Consider the following 17,133-nt stretch of genomic DNA (forward strand, 5'->3'; position numbering starts at 1 on the left):
TCCTGTTGTTACTTACAATTACTGTCTTTTGTAGTTAAACATACCTAATTGGTACCCATTTTATGGTTTGCCTGATTGGTCTTGAAGTATATTCAGTAATATTTTTTACTACAGCCAATTTAAGCTACGAGTGGGAAACCTATCACCATTAAATAGGATAGATACCTTTGCATTTGTTTGCAGCTTTTTTGTTGTTTTGTTTTAGCGAAGTACAGGTTGATGTTGGTGAAATACATTTCACAATGGACATCAGCCAACTTATCCCTATCGTTGCTTCTCGCCACGGACAGTTTTTGGCTCTTAGATAAATGTGTTTTACAAATACATGATACCTATCATTTGGAAGTAGTTGGACATGTTGAATGAAACATATTTGAGCATAGAGTGGTCATGTGATTTATTGTCCATACTAGAATTGGAAGGGGGACTCGAACTTCTGTTTATGAAGTCACAATGGCAAACCAATTTTTCTTTTTATTTGCCTCCAATATCCCCATGATAGTATCCCAAGGGCTATGTCTAAATTGAGTTCTTTGCAGTATTTTGAATTAGGAGAACAGAAGATCAAGCATACCTCAATAATTTTTTCTCTTGGGTTTTCAGTTTAGTGGAAATGGAAGTGATAAAGAGTTTTGAGAACATTCTTACAGTATTGGATGTTAAATGTCTCATTGGCTCTGATAGTAAAACACTCAAAAGAGTCATGTGTCCACCAAGTTCAAGAAGACGGTAATTGATGTTGCTCTTTAGTTTGTCCTAGTGAGAATGTGTGGGTTCTGTATGAGCGCCCTCTTATCTTGTCTCCACTTCATCAACAGGGTAATATTTCTTTCCATCTTAAAAGGAAGCAGGAAACAAACAATCTCACGTCTTTAGTTCTGTTTGTTCTGTTGCCTTTTCCCCACCTAAAGTCTCTCCCACAGTCCAGGAGGTTGGTGGGATCCTTGTGGCTCTTGCTGGACTAGCCTCAAAGTTAGCAAAGCTACGGTGGTCCTCGCCCATCCATGTCCTCTGGTGTGGCAGTGGGAGGTGGGGCTGAAGACAGGAAGAACAGGAGAAAGAAGAGAGAAAATCTTCATCTCATCTTCTGTAGTTTGCCATTCACATGACCATTGGCCAGTTCACAATTTGTGAACTTAAATTCAAATGGGGAAAAAATCCACTTATATAAACAGTTTCTTCTTTGAGAATAGCACTTAAAAGTGCTAACGCCATCCAGCAGCGAACTGTTGCTATGACTTCTTAAAAATTTAGAGGTTGAACTAATGACGTCTCAGGTACCAGTCTTTCCTGAGCGCCTTCTTTCTTCTGTTGTCCCTAACATTCATGGATTTAAACTTACATCCGTTTCTCCTTTGACCTTCAGCCCCTCGGTAGCTCACAGGTGAACTGAGAAAGAGTAGAGTACCTCGCATTTGTAACAGCCCTCCATGGCTCGCACCCCTGCTGTCCTTTCTTGAACGGGACCCCAGGGCAGCTTAGATACTGTGCCTGCAGTTGCCCGAGGTTTCTCCTGGGCAGGGTTCCTTAGGTGTTTGCACAGGGGATTTGGTTTGAGAGTCATCCACACAGATTCCTGAACCGGCCCTGCTGCCTCTGTTGATTCTGAAGGTTCAAGTGTGTGTGACCAAGTGTTTGTGACCTTGGGGCCTCAGCAAGACCAGCAGGTCCACCAGCCCTTGCTCATTGCCTTTTGACTTAACTGGGTCTAGAGAAGGGTGTGTTACTTGACTGGCAGCGGTGATATCCCCCTCTCCCTCCCTCCTGCCCAACATCTACTTAGAATTACCCTGATGATTTCAAAATCTTACCTGATAATGCTGAAGTGTCCTGTGCTTATATTCCAGGTCTTCTCAAATCATTCCATTTTTAAAATGAAACCTTTTATTTTGAATATTTCGGAATCATGTAAGAAATAATACAGAGAGATCCTGTATACTTTTATTATCTACTTCCCCCCAGTGGTAACAAAATACAGAATCTATATAATAAAAGCCTTAGTGACCAGTACGGCAGAACGACCAGAATGACCGGTTGCTATGATGCACACTGGCCACCAGGGGGCAGACGCTCAATGCAGGAGCTGTCCCCTGGTGGTCAGTGTGCTCCCAGAGGGGGAGCACTGCTCAGCTAGAAGCTGGGCTCATGGCTGGCGAGCACAGCAGTGGTGGTGGGAGCCTCTCCGGCTCCTTGGCAGTGCTAAGGAGCAGCGAGCAGGTGGGTGGTAAGGAGCGAGGGGTCCCGGACTGCGAGAGGGTGCAGGCCGGCTGATGGGAAGCCCCACCGGGCCTCTAGTAATATCATAACCAGGATGTTGACATTGATGCAGTCAATATAGAGTATTTCCATAACCACAAGGATCTCTCATCTTTTTAGAGCCACCCCACCCCTTTTTAAGCCATAGCAACCACTAATCTATTCTTCGTTTCTTATTTTTTCACTTCAGGAATGCTGAATAAATGGAGCCAGGCCATTTATAACCTTTTGAAATTGAATTTCACTTGGCATAATTCCCTGGAGATTCTTCCAGTCGTTGCATGTATCAGTGGTTCATTCCTTTTTATTGCTGAATAGGATTCCATCATATGGTTGTACCACAGGGTGTTGATGATGTACCACAGGGTGTTGAACCATTCAGTCATTGAAGGATGGATGATGGCTGCATTTTTTCCAGTTTGGTGCTAATATGAATAGAGCTGCTATAAACATTTGTGTACAGGCTTTTTGTGGACATAGGTTTTCATTTCGCTTTGATAAATGCTCAGGTGTGCAATGGTTGGGTCATATGGTAATTACATATTTATATTAAAAAAGCAAAACTCTTTTCCAGAGTGGCTGCACCATTTTATATTTCACGAGCAGTTTCTGAGTGGTCTGGTTTATCTGCATCTTTGTCAGCATTTGGTGGTGTTTTTCTGTTTTCTCCATCTGATAGGTGTGTAGTAATAGTTCATTGTGGTTTTAGTGTGCGATTCCCCAATAGCTGATACTTTTGAACATCTTTTCGTACGTTTGTTTGCCATCTGTATATCCTTTTGGTGACATGTTTCTTAATGTCTTTTGCCCTTTTAAGATTAGATATTTCCCCCCACTGTTGAGTTTTAAGAATTCTTTGATATATTCTAGATACTAGTCTTTTTTGTTGGATATGTGGTTGCAAGTCTTTTCTCCCAGTCTGTGGCTTGCTTTTAAAAAAATTTTTTTACAAGGTCTTTGGTAGAGCAAGTTTTTCATTTTGATGAAGTCCAGTTTATCAATTTTTTTTCATAGCTTGTGCTTTTGTTCAACTATAAGAGCTCTTTGTTCTAGATCCTGAAATTTTTATCCTATTTTTTTTTCTAAAGGTTTTGTAGTTTTAGGCTTTACATTTAAGCCTGTGATCTATTTGGGGTTAATTTTTGTAAAAGGTAGGAGACTTGGGTTGAGGCTTGTTTGTTTATTTATTTTTGCCCATGCATGTCCTCTTCCTCCAATACCATTTGTCCAGAAGGCTGCCTGTCCTCCATTGAATTGCTTTTGCACCTTTGTCAGATTTCAGTTGGACATATTAGTGTAGGTATTTCTGGGTTATTTATTCTGTACCACTGATTTATGTGTCCATCTATTCACCAATATCACCATATGAATTATAACTGTAAAATGTCTTGAAATCCAATAGACTGATTTCTCTAGCTTTATTCTTTTTTCTCAGAAATTTTAACTATTCCAGTTTATTTGCCTTTCTATATAAAAAAAAGTTTAGGATAGTCTTGTCAATATGTATAAAAAATCTTGTTGGGGTTTTGATAGGAATTAAATTAAACCTGTATATCAGTTTTGGGGAGAATTGATATCTTTACTTACGTTGAGTCTTTCAATCCATGAACATAGAATATTTCTTTATTTACTTAGATCTTCTTTGATTTCTTTTATTGTTTTGTAATTATAAGTCTTCTACACTGTGTCATTCCTTGGTTCCCTGGCCAGCTTGCCCATCTCCCAGCCTTTCAGAGGCTTATGTTTGCTTTATACACAATGCCTGGGAGTTTTAGTTGTGCTTAGTGGAAGGAATAAGGAAAGGGCCTTCCCATCTCTTCCTGGAAGTGAAAGTTCCACTCTGTTGTTTAAATGCCTGAAAGTAGCTGCTGTTTTCAAGGAGAGATTGGAATTACATCATTGGACTCTGCCCGAGGCTTCAGCCAGTGATGCTCAGTTGTTTTTGGAACTAAACCATGGGGAGGACAGCATTCCATCTGACTCCCCCAGTCTCTCTTCTGACTCTCAGACATTTCCTCTGCTCAGTGCACATCCCTTTTCTTTAGCCCCACCTGTAAAAGGATTGAGGTCAAGCTCTTTTCCACCCCGTTGACATCTGTGGGGTCCAACCTTGGAGACCTCAACCTTCCTCTAGAGAACAACCTTTTCTTGGTTTAGTGCAGTCACCATCTTCCTTCACTTTGTATCTTTCATTTTCTACTCATTTATATCTGGACTCCTGTTTATGGTTTGATCAGATCCTTTTCTGAGTTTTCTAAGGGTACGTGTTTGAGCCAGCAAAGGATCTCTCTGGTTGCCCCGGCTGTGTCTGTACATGCCAGATCTCCTTCACCATCTTTCGTACCTGCGTGGTTAGCCTTGTGGGACTTTGCCAGTATGTAATGGGATAGAGTAAGGCTATGATGGCACGTGCTGAATTCTGACTTGCCAGCAGCAGCTCCTCCTCTTACAGATGTTCTGTGAAAGCTATGATTGCCTTCGCGGGTCAGTGCCACTCTGTTACTACCTGGCCCTGTGCTCAGAAGCCCTTAGGGGCAGGTCTATGCTAAGAGTAGGATTGGAATATATGGTTTAGCTGGAGCTCGAGTCCAAGTCGTGGAATTCTGTCACACTCTGGTACATGATATGGGGTAATACTTCGAGCATGCTTAAGTCTGGGTTAGCTGTCCTGCCTGCATCTGTTTATCTCTCATAGGAGCAGGCAGCTGAAGGAGAGGACGAGGTGGCAGGACATCATGGGGGGATCACTTCCCTTCCCAGACGCACCAGACCATGCAGTGCAATAAAAACGGAGCACACGGGCACCGACCGGACTTTGGACATCAGTTGATCTGCCCCGGTTGGAGTTGTATGCCAACCTTTATGATTAATGACCCCTGCTTTGGAACACATTGAATAGAGGAGTGGGTGAAGGGGCCAGAGAAGCTTTCCTGCTCTCCATGAAGTATTGAAGAGCTGACAACTTTAATTTTAATAATTAATATTTAAATGTATTAGAATGTCATCGCTTCACCTCTCCGTGAAACCAGGGCTAAATTTAGCCAAGTACAGACTGGCAGCGCACTCAGTGACCTCTAAAAAATTGGCAAAATCAGTTTTCTTGTAGAGTCTCCATCAGCCATAGAATTGGATGTTATAGGTCCTTTGGTCAGCCCTTGTGTTTTACAATTGAAGATACAAATACCCAGTGCGTGGCATAGTTGGGACTCAAGGCAAGACTTCTGATTCATTGTTCCTTCCCTGGGTCATGCTGATAACGGTGATTTAGACACAGCATTTTACGGTGTGAGACCATAGGAATCGTTTGAGAATTGACTCGTGAGTTACATCCAGGCCAGTGGCAAGAGTGCAGGTGAAGGTGACTTACCTGTCCTGGTCCTCATTTTCAGGGATTCAGTTTCGTGCAGGAACTTTCTGGGCATCGTCAATACAATATACCAAGTACATTAAATTATCTTGAGCAGCCCAGCCAGCCCTCGTTTCTAGAAATACTCTGCTTAGGCAGCTTCTGGAAACTGGTGCCGCCTTGGTTCCCTCGCCCGCCCCAAACATCATCATTAACTGAAGGCTCAGGACTTTTGGTTTTTGGCCCTGCTCTCTGAAATGCTTCATTTTAATTTTAGTCAGGTGAGGCCCATCTTAGTATATATTTCAGTGTTATCAACCTTTCACTTAACTCTGTTCTCCACTGATTATTATCTGAATGGATTCTGTGCGTTGACCATATTGTTTTCTGAAAATTTGCCCATTTTACTGTCAACTCTTACTAGGGATTTTTATTGCAGCAGAATAATTTGAGGGGAAAAACATCACAACCAAACGAGCTCTGGGAACAAAGGCATATAGTCATTTCTGCTGTAATTCTTATTTCCGTTGAAGTGAGATTGGAAATGAAATGCTTTCTCTGCGTTCTCATTGTGAAGATGTGTGAATGTGAAAGCCAGAAAACAAACAAGTGTGCTTCATTATTATTATTTTTTGGTAATTATGCTGTAGACAGAAGATTTTAGAGCTGCTGTTAAAGAGGCAGAAACAGCTTACTTCGCATCTGGGCTGGCTGTAAAGCTGGCTGTTTTGACCTTTAGATGCAGTGTCTCCGGCTGTCTCAGGTCTTTGATCTCTGGGATTTAGGCATAAATATGCTGTACTAACTCACGTATCTCTAGCCTTCATCACTTTTCCCCTTGTACCTGTTTTTCTCCACAAAATATGAATGGAAACACATAGAATTGTTTCCTTGTTACTTGGACATCCCTGAACCCTTAAGAGGACCATAGGGTACCAGACCCCACAGCCCCCAGGAGAGAGGCAGCCATCGATTTCGGTGTCAGGGTGGGCAGAGAAGGCACAATGCGAGTAGTTGTCAAGTGTAGATCGTGGTTACTTTTCAGATTTGTTTTCCTATAGCTTCTCATGTTTCCTGACTTGAAAAGTACTATCTTTCTTGAAAAAGTAGCAGTTTTCTGAGCAAATGAGTCTGCCCCAGAATAGAAATTAGCTTAAATTCTGAAAACGTTCATCCATTTTTAGATGATGTAAATAAAGTGTCAGAAGACACTTGAAACCTTTTAAGTACTTTTACTCTTTTCTATTCAAAAGGCAGGTATTGTCACATTAAATTGCTTTGTCCTCTTGTAAATAGCCTCAACTTATAGGGAGTTAGAATTTTAAGATATATTGTTGTTTCTTTGTTTAAATTAAAAATGAAAAGAAAATTATGTTCTTTTAGACCACAGAAATCCTGGCCTGCTCCTCTGCCCTAATATGTCCCCCAAATCCAGAGAAGGGGGTCAAGGCCATGAGTGCAAAGGATCCCAGAGAAGCTAATGGGACACATGCCTTTGCATCACCACTCTCTCAGGAGCCGGGGTTACAATATTATCTAAACAGGCACGGTGACTAAAATCCGAGGACGTATAGTTTGGTGAACTGTGCTTACGTGACTTTAAAGCTATGGATGTCGCACCAAGCATTTAGGAGAAATGCCTACAACCCAAACAGCATGCTTTTTCTCAGAGCGGAATGGAGGTGAGGCGTGGCAGCAGGGATGTGGGAGAAAATACAGTGTGTGTGCACGGATGGATACGCATGTGTATGTGCACACTGAACCTGAGGTCCTCATTTAGCGCCGTTCCCAGTGGCCAGTGCTCCCTTTTCAATCATGGCAGAATATGAAAGCATCTTGGTTTGAGGCTGTAGTCCACACTGGCTTCCACTTTCTCCTGGTACTTCTGCATCTAAAGAGGGTGGGGAGCCTTGCCTGGTGGATGTGGATCATGCACATTCCTGTAGCTGGTCAGTGGCTGGGGTGGTGCTGGGAGTAATAACTGGACCCAGCTCTCACAGAGCCCCAAGGCGGTGGGGGGACCACCCTGTACACAGTCACAGGAAGAACTGGTGTGAGAGAAGTTGGGGTTGATATGTTGGTGTTTGGGTGACCCCAAAACTCTAAACATTTTTCAGTGTTTGTAGTCACAGGTTTCTATTGTAAAGAGCACTTAATAACTTACAAAACCTGTTTTGAATCGAATAATTTTGATACTTTATTGTTAACTTGTTAGAAACAAAGCTTTTTCACCACCAACACATTCATAACTTTTTATATAGTTATATATGTTTTATAAACATACTAGTATAAATGTCCAATAGGGAAGAGCATTTAAATAATTCATTGTGAATTTTATGTGTATTGTGAAGGATATACATATCTTGACGAGAGACAATGTGAAAGATTTCTCAGTTTTTACGGAACACATACTTTGTCTCCTTTGTAGATTTTTCTTTTTATTGCTGTTTTCCCCTATTATGAAAATAGTTTAAGCACAATGCATTTGATAAAAGTGAAGTTGTGGAGGGAGGGGGAGCACCTATAATGCTAACATAATGGTCACCGTTGGTATTCAGGGGTATTGGCTAATAGTGTTTCTCCTGTGTATTTGTGTTTGTTCATTCCTTGTAACCCCCATGACACCCCCTCACGAGCACTCCGTCACAGGCCTTGGAAGTAGTCAGCGTCTAGTTCACATCCTGGTTCTTACTTACTAACTGTGGGGCCGTGGCAGTTTAACTTCTCCAAACCCCGTTTCCTTATCTGTAAAATGACATCATATTGTCTACTTCATAGATTATTATGATAACTAAATGAGATGTTGTATTTAAATGTATTTATTTAAAGTGTGTAGTTCATCATTTGACTTACGGTAGAATGGAGTTAGTATCTATATATATAAATGAAATATGATTTGACTTTAGTATAGAATATGTTGATTTTATTCCTAAGTAAGTGCAAGACATTCTAAGATGCTGTGGAAATTCAGACATTATAATTCACTGCTTGAGATTAATGATTGTGGTGAAAGTAGAAAATTTTAGTTCAGAGAAACAAATGAGTACCTGTGATAAGGTAGATGTTAACAGGATCTAATAATTAACAAATCTGTTGATTGGTTTTCTTTGGCGTGGCTTGTTTTAACCTTTGGTATATTGTTATTAGAAAAGGAATGGTATTTTTTAATGATGCTAACCTCGTCAAAGCTGCCTGTAATGTTCTTACTCTGTGATTATAATAAACATTTTGTGGGATAAACTTTGTATTTTAGTTCTTTCAGGAGAAAAACAAGAAAGAATTTTCAAGTGAGTTTCTGATTTTTTTTCTTAGTCTGAGTTGCTCAGAAGTTTAAACATTAATTTTTGGGCTTGATTCAAAAGCTAAAAGAATAAAAATTCTTTAAAAAATGTTGTAATTCTTTTGTCAGTTAAAAGATGGTTTTAAACCTTAGCTAGAGCCTATATTGTGAGGCTTTTTAAGAAAACAGACTTTAATGCAAATTGTACATTTTAGAAGATAGTAGACACTCGTTGCATGAAGATCCAAATAGTGTTCAAACACATTTTATCTTGTGCTGTGTTAGGTTTATTTTTGGAATGGAAGTAGTAACCCCTCAGTTTATATTTACTTTAAGTTTTAAAAATATGCCATGTTTAGTGCTTACCTCTAAGGGATGAAAAATAGTGTTTCAGTTTTCCCTGGTTACTTAATGATGCAGAGCCTTTCCAAAGAGGATTTCAGTCTCCGTTTCATTTCATATGTGATTAGATTTTAAGCTCTATCTAAAGTTTCAATTTAATATCTAAATTTATGTTTCTGAACTTGACTTCACTGGTTTTACTTATAAGCCATATAATGTCCAGTTCATCATCCATTTAGAGATCAGTGCATGTGCCACAAACAAACAAAAGAAACAACGCACAACTAATTGCTGTGGCATTCTTTTGCATTCCTGTTTTTCAGATTGCAAACAACTGAGGTGACTTAAAATGCACATATCTAATCTGGATTAGGCTCTAATTCATTTCTATTATTTTAAAGACCGTTTTTTGAGTTGTGAGAACTGTGACTACTGTCAAGATAGATGCCCATAAACTTGTATTTACACATTCATGTTGATTTGCTTACATAATTTGCAAGAACACCTCTCTGCTACCTCTTCTTTACACTTAAAATGCAAAGGTAACAAAATTGGAATTCTACCTAAAGCTGACATTCTCTTCATACTTTGGGATGAGCCTGACTACTTAGTAAATGTTATTTTTACTTTACAGGGTAAGGAAGTTTTCATTGAACATGTGACTTTCAGTTTTGCTTTTTCCTTGGGCTTAGAATCAGTTATCGTCGTATTTGAAATGACCGCTGTGTAGAGATTTTGAGGTCTAACCAAGCTTCTTTGCGTGCTAGAAAGTACTTCGTAGGACCAACCCTGTCTCCCCCTTTGGTTTATTTAGAAGACTTGCACTATCTGCCAGATGCTGCTTCCCAACCAGTGCAGCTATGCATCCCACCAGAGAATCCATCAGCACAAATCTCCCTACACCTGCCCCGAGTGCGGGGCCATCTGCAGGTCGGTGCACTTCCAGACCCACGTCACCAAGAACTGTCTGCACTACACACGGAGAGTTGGTTTTCGGTCAGTATTTCGTCGACTTAACGCGCAAGTAAAGCTTGTTCACTTACTAACCGCACAGCATTTGGAGTGGTCTGTGCATATTGTGTCCAGGGTCATGCAGTGATACCTCGATGAACAGATCCTCTGGGAACCGAGCTCGTCTGTGGTAGAATTGATCTGTTTGAATCCTTGACTGTGGACGTGGCCCTCTGGCCCACACACACCTAAGGGTGAATGGAACCTTCTGGGCAAAAGTGTGCATGTGGCAGGGTTTGGCTTTGATCGACTGTTCGAGCCTTTTCTTTCTGTGCCCTTTCCAGCATACTTTTATGTCTTCCTTTGCATTTTAACTCCTGTAACAATTCCATGCATGTCTGTACTTCTTAATCTTTCCTCTCTCAATCAGAAAGGGTGTGATGGTTCCTTACTTTTATTTTGTCATGATAATGGATTGGGTGTATGTTCTTTCCTAACATGGCTCTTTGTGGAAGCGCCTTCCACCCCAGGTAACCTTCTCGAGTCTTTCTTCTCCATCACCTCTGCCCAGGCTTCTCCCTCTCTTCACACATCTTGACTAGAACCCCTTTCACTGCCCTGTACGATGCTCAGATGTGTCTTTTGCAACATCTGACGAATCTAATGTTAATTTAGTTACTATCGATTGATGAGGTACTTGAACTTTGTTCTCCACTTTGTGACCTTCTGAAATGCATGCCTGTGCCTTTTATATTTTGACCCAGTGGAGGCCCACCAAGAAAACCAGTCGCTGATACACAGTGTCTTTGTTAATAGAGGTATAACTGTACTGTGTGTTTGTCTTAAACTTAAGTATTTGGTTGCCTAGTGTCTTCAAAATTAGACTGTTAATATACAGTGACTTTTCTTTTTAGTTGTAATACAGTTATGATCTATAAAAATGAAGTCCAGTGGTGTATTTGATAGTCTTATTTCAGTTAAATTTTGGTTATGGCATCATTATTTCATGTTTTAATCTCATGCCTCCAGACCTGTGATGCACAATATTTAGTGAGTTGGGATTTACCCTAGTAGAAAACCTTGGGTTTCGAAGTTAAGAAACCAGAGTTTTTGGTACCAGTTCTGCTAGTCATGTGTTAATTCGTGTTATCTCTGTTCTTTGTGCCCTGTCTATAAAATTGGTGTGATGCTTCCTCCATCTCCACTGGGATGTTAGAGTAAAACAGGGTAATCAAACTGCATGCTAAGTGCTTGGGAAGAAAGTCACACATGGGAGGTGCCCTTGCTTCCCCGGAATCTGTACACAATGATGCCGTGGTTCTTTCCCCACGGTTAGAAAGTCCCTGTACTGGATTCTTTGTGTGATAGTGATGGACAGCATGTTCTGAGTGCTCTTCTTTTAACAGGTGCCAAACTTTCTTCACATGCTTTGTTTATTTTTCTAATAGAATGAAAGTAAACTTAGTTTGGAATGAATACAGAAAGTGGGACATCGATAACTTTACTTATTCCTGATACCTTTCCTACTTAAAACAGAGACTTTGAAGCTCCCTTTTCTCCCCCCCCCCCCCCCCCCCCTTTTGCCATATTCACAGAGTTGCTTCTATTTGGGGTCTTGAATTTTACCTAAAATTTTTTGTGTTTAGTATAGATTTTTTTTTTCTGGACATGAGGCTTATAGTAGTTGTAAAAATACTATATATTTGTGTATTCTGAAATTTAGTTCATGTTTGCCTCTTTAGATGATAGAAAATAATTTGATCTTACTATTTTTTTTTAAGATTTTTTTAAAAAATATATTTTATTGATTTTTTTACAGAGAGGAAGGGAGAGAGATAGGGAGTTAGAAACATCGATGAGAGAGAAACATCGATCAGCTGCCTCCTGCACAACTCCTACTGGGGATGTGCCCGCAACCCAGATACATGCCCTTCACCGGAATCGAACCTGGGACCCTTCAGTCCGCAGGCCGACGCTCTATCCACTGAGCCAAACCGGTTTCGGCAGATCTTACTATTTTTTAATTAAAAAATGTTTTTATTGATTTCAGAGAGAGGAAGGGAGAGGGAGAGAGGGGTCAGTGATGGGAGAATCATTGATTGGCTGCTTCCTGCACACCCCTTACTGGGGATTGAGCCCGCAACCCTGGGCATATGCCCTGACCGGAATCGAACGGTGACCTCCTGGCCCACGGGTCAACACTCAACTACTAAGCCACGCAGGTTGGGCTTGATCTTAGTTTTTTTTCCTGCTGTTTTAAATAATGGTCCAGTCTAATGTTGGACTGGGGCTCGCTCAGCAGGCCCTTGGCCTTGTATATTTTCTTCTCTTTGGCTTTCTAGGGTTATTTTGTTTTGTTTTATTTTGTTTTCTTTTGGCAGAGGAATCTAACACGGCTCCAGGTCTTCTTTGGTCTCTTTCAGGTTCAGTGTGCCACATTTTCTTTCTTGATCATATTGCGTCTCCTACAGAATGAGGGGGTCGCTTCTAGCTTGTGGTTGATTTGGTAAAAGTCAAGTATTTCTCTGAACTTTCCTGCTTCTCGATCCATTGGATCTGAATTTAGAAAGAGGAATTTTATTGGATTCTATACTTTAAACATTTTTAAAATAAAAAATTAAGAGAAACTTGATTGATACCCAGAACACAAAGGATTTAAATATTAACAGACTGATTTTTAGTAGCATTAGGATACTGTGTGGCCCCTTCAAATTCTGACTCCTGTTTGTCTTATTTACATTCCTCTTGTTAGCCTGAACCTTTCTCCCACGCCTTGGCAGTTATTTTGCAACTCTCTTCTTTCTTTCCTTCCATTGCAGAGGGTTTTCCTTTGGCCTCCATGATGCTGTTTGGACCAAGCCTTAGCCACCTCCTTTATCAGCTGTAGATTCTTTAATATCCTGTTGATTTTCTTGAGGATTTACTCTTTCACTCCAGGCAATTTCAGAGAATGAGCTCTTTGTTCCTTTAGGCCCTTCCTTGTTTTTTTGCCCTTTGAATACCACCCTTCTACCCCTTATGGGGAAAATCTTCTGTGTATGACTCACGGTGTAGAGGATGCTTCTGTTTCATTAGTAACCCATCTGGTTTTGTGTTATGTCACCTTTTTCTTTCATGGGGTTCACAGACTTCTGGGGTTGGGAAGGACTAAAAAAAAAATCTCATTTTACAAATGAGAAACCAGCCCAGAGAGGATCAATAATAACCTGTTCAAGACAACACAAGTTCAGGTTAACCCAGAATAATTTCAGTATGCTTGGGTGGCTTTATTGCCTAAAATAAAAGTAGACAAGATGGGGGAGCTTTCCTTAATTATTCTCCTGTTGTTATTTAGTGTTGCTACTGTATTTGCTGCTAAACAATATGCTTTAAGCCATTTAAAATGCTAATGCATTAATAATGGTTTTTATAAAATGCTTGCAAAGCTTAACATGGCACGCTTTATAGAACACTAGTCATTCAGAGCATGCCATTCCCCTGAGGCTTTGGGAGTATCTCCAGGAATTCAAAAGGGGGATCTAAGAATAGAAGTACCTTAGATTAATAGAGCCGTCACTAAGCTCTGCCTCCTAGAAGGCAGGCCCTGTCTGCAGTCTTCATTCCTCAGGTCAGCTTTCCCATTCACATGGTTGATGTCAACAGAGAAGGACAACCAGGTCATCAAATGGTCACACACACTCAGTGTTGCTAGGAGTCCTTGAGTGTTAAAGATGAGGTTGGGGAGAAATGTATCTCTACATTTTACAGTGTGTTTCTGTAGGAGTAGATTGGAACGAGAAACAAGTTAATTGAATTATTAGAAATTCAAGAAAAAGAGGTTAGCTAGAGACGATTTAAAGATGTTGGTTTTTCGGAAGTTTATCGTTCATGTCTTTTCTTAAATTGGAGTGGACTTAAATTTATTTTTTAGGAGACAAACTAGGTGGTTGACCTTCACTACCTAATGGGCACCCATAACCTCTGGATACATTAACCACAGCAGTCTGGACCAGGATCAGTGCCCTTGGCCTCGGACCCAGCGCTCATGTGTTCCTCTGTGTCCCTCCACGATGACACATAGGATTAGATAGGGAGATTTCTTCCGCTGGATATGCGATTGGGTAAAGGGAGTGGGGAGGAACCTCAGGGCCCTCCTACATAATCCAGCATGTAGGAGCCTCCTCCAAAGCCAGAAGTCAAGACAGGCTTGCTGTGTTCCTGGCCTTGATCATGGCCCCATGATCCATTGGTCTCACCACAGTCTGGAGTCTGGACATCCAATTCTAGAAACTTTAAAAATGTTAAAAAAAATAGACCTTTTGAGTTTTATTTTTCTTCTTCATGATCTTCCTTCTTCCGTACATAAAAATAATTTGATGTTCTATCATTAGAAAAAAACAAAACCTACTTCCAGAAAGCTATTGGAAGCTTAAAATGTGTTCATTTTACTCAGTTTTTACCCAGTTAAGTTACACCGGTGTAATGGTCTCGTGCTAATGACTCTGTGTTTATTTTTCTAACAGATGTGTACATTGCAATGTTGTGTACTCTGATGTGGCCGCACTGAAGTCTCACATCCAAGGTTCTCACTGTGAAGTCTTCTACAAGTGTTCTATTTGTCCAATGGCGTTTAAGTCTGCCCCCAGCACACATTCCCATGCCTACACACAACATCCTGGCATCAAGATAGGAGAGCCAAAGTAAGTCACACTGCCTTTTGACTTGTACTCCACTGATTTATTAGTGCTTTAGAGGAGGTAGGAGTTCCATGGAATACAACTTAAGATAAGAAAAACAATGCCACCAGGCAGATTCTGATGCTCAAAGCTCCCTAAATCTTTCAGTTCTTTTCAGGTGACATCTTTGTCCAAAATGTCCCTTATTATATTTATCACTTCTGTCTTTTTCCTTAGATAATTTTAACACGTTCTAGGAAAACTATGAAAAACTGTCATCCTTCGATGTTTTCATAGTTTCTTTCTTACAGTATACACTTTTCATAGGAACATTAATAAGACGAAGTCAACTTAAGACAGTGGTTATGGAATTTAATTTCATTGCCAGTGTATGTCCTTGATTAGTAAATTTCATTTTTGCCTTAATCTCGCTTTTAGTGTTATCAATTTTTGCTTTTTGTGTGTCTTTCGTGATGAAGTGGTGCTTCAGCAGACAATTGTGGGCTGCCTGCCCGCAATAGAAGTGGCTTTGGAAAGAAGAGGGAGTATGGGCACCGGAGTCAGAATCCCACCCCCACCCACCAGCTGTGTGAACTTGGACCATCATTTACCCTCATCTCAAACTCCGTTTTTCCCCTGCTAAGGGAGGGGAATGCTTATGTCCCAGCATTTGAGGGAGGATAAAATGAGGTTAGGTTCAAAATGCCTACCTAGCACACAGCCCCCACATATGGAGTGTGGGGGGCTCTGTAGCATTAGTTCCTGCCCACGGTTCCCTGCCCCTGTATTATTTGTGGCAGTGTGGAATTTGATGATTATGTGAGACTAGATTGGCAGCCTCACATCTGTTGTTATGTATTTGCCCATAACTCCATAATCAAGGAAAATTTAGGGAGAGAGTATGTCGCTATGCCATGTTATATATATTTGGCTTTTATTGTAATTTTAGTTTTGGGGAAATGTTATTGACTAAAACTACAGAAGTGACTATGTTTACTAAAAACTATGATAATACAGAATTTTATTCTAAAAAGACCTTCACTCTAATCTTTTTTTTTTTTTTTTTCCACTCTAATCTTTGTAGATCCTCAAAATGAGACAGGTTGTAAGTCAGGGGATCCATATACAACTTGGTGTGTCGATTCTGAAGACGGACATTAGTGAATTTTTTTAGTTTTCAGTGTTCATGGTAGCAAGATTTCTGATTTCTGGACAGTAATGTAGTCATTCCCTCCAGTGAATAAAGTTTTAGATTGGGTTTTTTATTCAAATAAAACAAATTCATTGCTGAAATGTATATGAAATCTACATAGCTGTAGATTTCACCCGAGGGTGGGGGTGGGAGGAAAGAGATGTGAGAGAAATATCAATCAGCTGAGCCCTAATTGGGATCGACCCCACAACCTAGGCATGTGCCTTGACTGGGAATTGAACCCGAAACCTGGTGCACAGGACGATGTTCAACCAACCAAGCCACCTGGACAGGCATATTACCAGGTTTATAATATGCGTTTATGTGGTGTTACTATGTGCTAGGTGCTGTCCAGTGCTCTGTTCCTTGCTTCTCAGTGTAAGATCAGGCATGCTTCCTTGCTGTATACCAGGAAACTTTGAACACTGTTTCATCTTTTCTGGGTAATTTGAGATCATTTTCAGTGTCCATACTGGATTTTATGGTGATCCAGTTTGTGTCTGTTTGCTTTTGTGTTTTCCTTGACATCTGATAGACAGCAGTTTCTTTTGCTGCTTTGGGCCGACCTTTTATTTGCCAGCTTCAAATGTATGTAAGTGGGTAAATGAGAACTTCAGAGTTTAGAATTGTATAAGAACAAAGAGTTTTTGAACAAGTTCCTAATGAAGAAATCATGCAGAACCACCGTAGCTGCAGGGTAGAAGACTTTGGAGTGGGCCGAAGTGGAATTTGAACCATGGCCCTGGGATTCAGGGGGCATCAAGCAGATGTCAGTGGTCGGCAAACTCATTAGTCACCAGAGCCAAATATCAACAGTACAACGATTGAAATTTCTTTTGAGAGCCAAATTTTTTAAACTTAAACTATATAGGTAGGTACATTGTTATTAACTTAATTAGGGTACTCCTAAGGCTTAGGAAGAGCCACACTCAAGGGGCCAAAGAGCCGCATGTGGCTTGCGAGCCGCAGTTTGCCGACCACTGCTCTAGCTGAGCCTCCGTGTCCTGTGAAGCGGCTGCAGCGTGAGTTCCCAGGGCAGCGTGTGGTGCTCAGGAGAGTGCAGTGCACCTGGTTGGGTTCAGTCTGTGATGGAGGAGGCTTGTGGCAGGGA

The 17,133-nt window shown here is 40.7% G+C and overlaps 1 protein-coding gene across 9 annotated transcripts in view; it reads left to right on the forward strand.

The window, feature by feature from the left end:
* Positions 1 to 17,133, forward strand: part of ZNF532 (zinc finger protein 532) — a 96,377-nt gene that overhangs the window by 49,704 nt on the left and 29,540 nt on the right. For 6 of the 9 annotated variants that reach the window (XM_070420381.1, XM_070420379.1, XM_070420378.1 and 3 more), the window contains 2 exons: positions 10,039 to 10,220; positions 14,678 to 14,854. The exons of 2 other annotated variants lie outside the window; for them this stretch is intronic. In XM_070420381.1, coding sequence (XP_070276482.1) covers positions 10,039 to 10,220; positions 14,678 to 14,854 — 359 coding nt within the window. The remainder of the gene's footprint in view (positions 1 to 10,038; positions 10,221 to 14,677; positions 14,855 to 17,133) is intronic. One more of the 9 variants, XM_070420384.1, reaches the window with a different exon arrangement.

This window comes from Myotis yumanensis, unplaced genomic scaffold (genome assembly GCF_028538775.1).
Source record: "Myotis yumanensis isolate MYYU_CA2020_CCGP unplaced genomic scaffold, mMyoYum1.0.hap1 SCAF_7, whole genome shotgun sequence".
Classification (NCBI taxonomy): Eukaryota; Metazoa; Chordata; class Mammalia; order Chiroptera; family Vespertilionidae; genus Myotis; species Myotis yumanensis.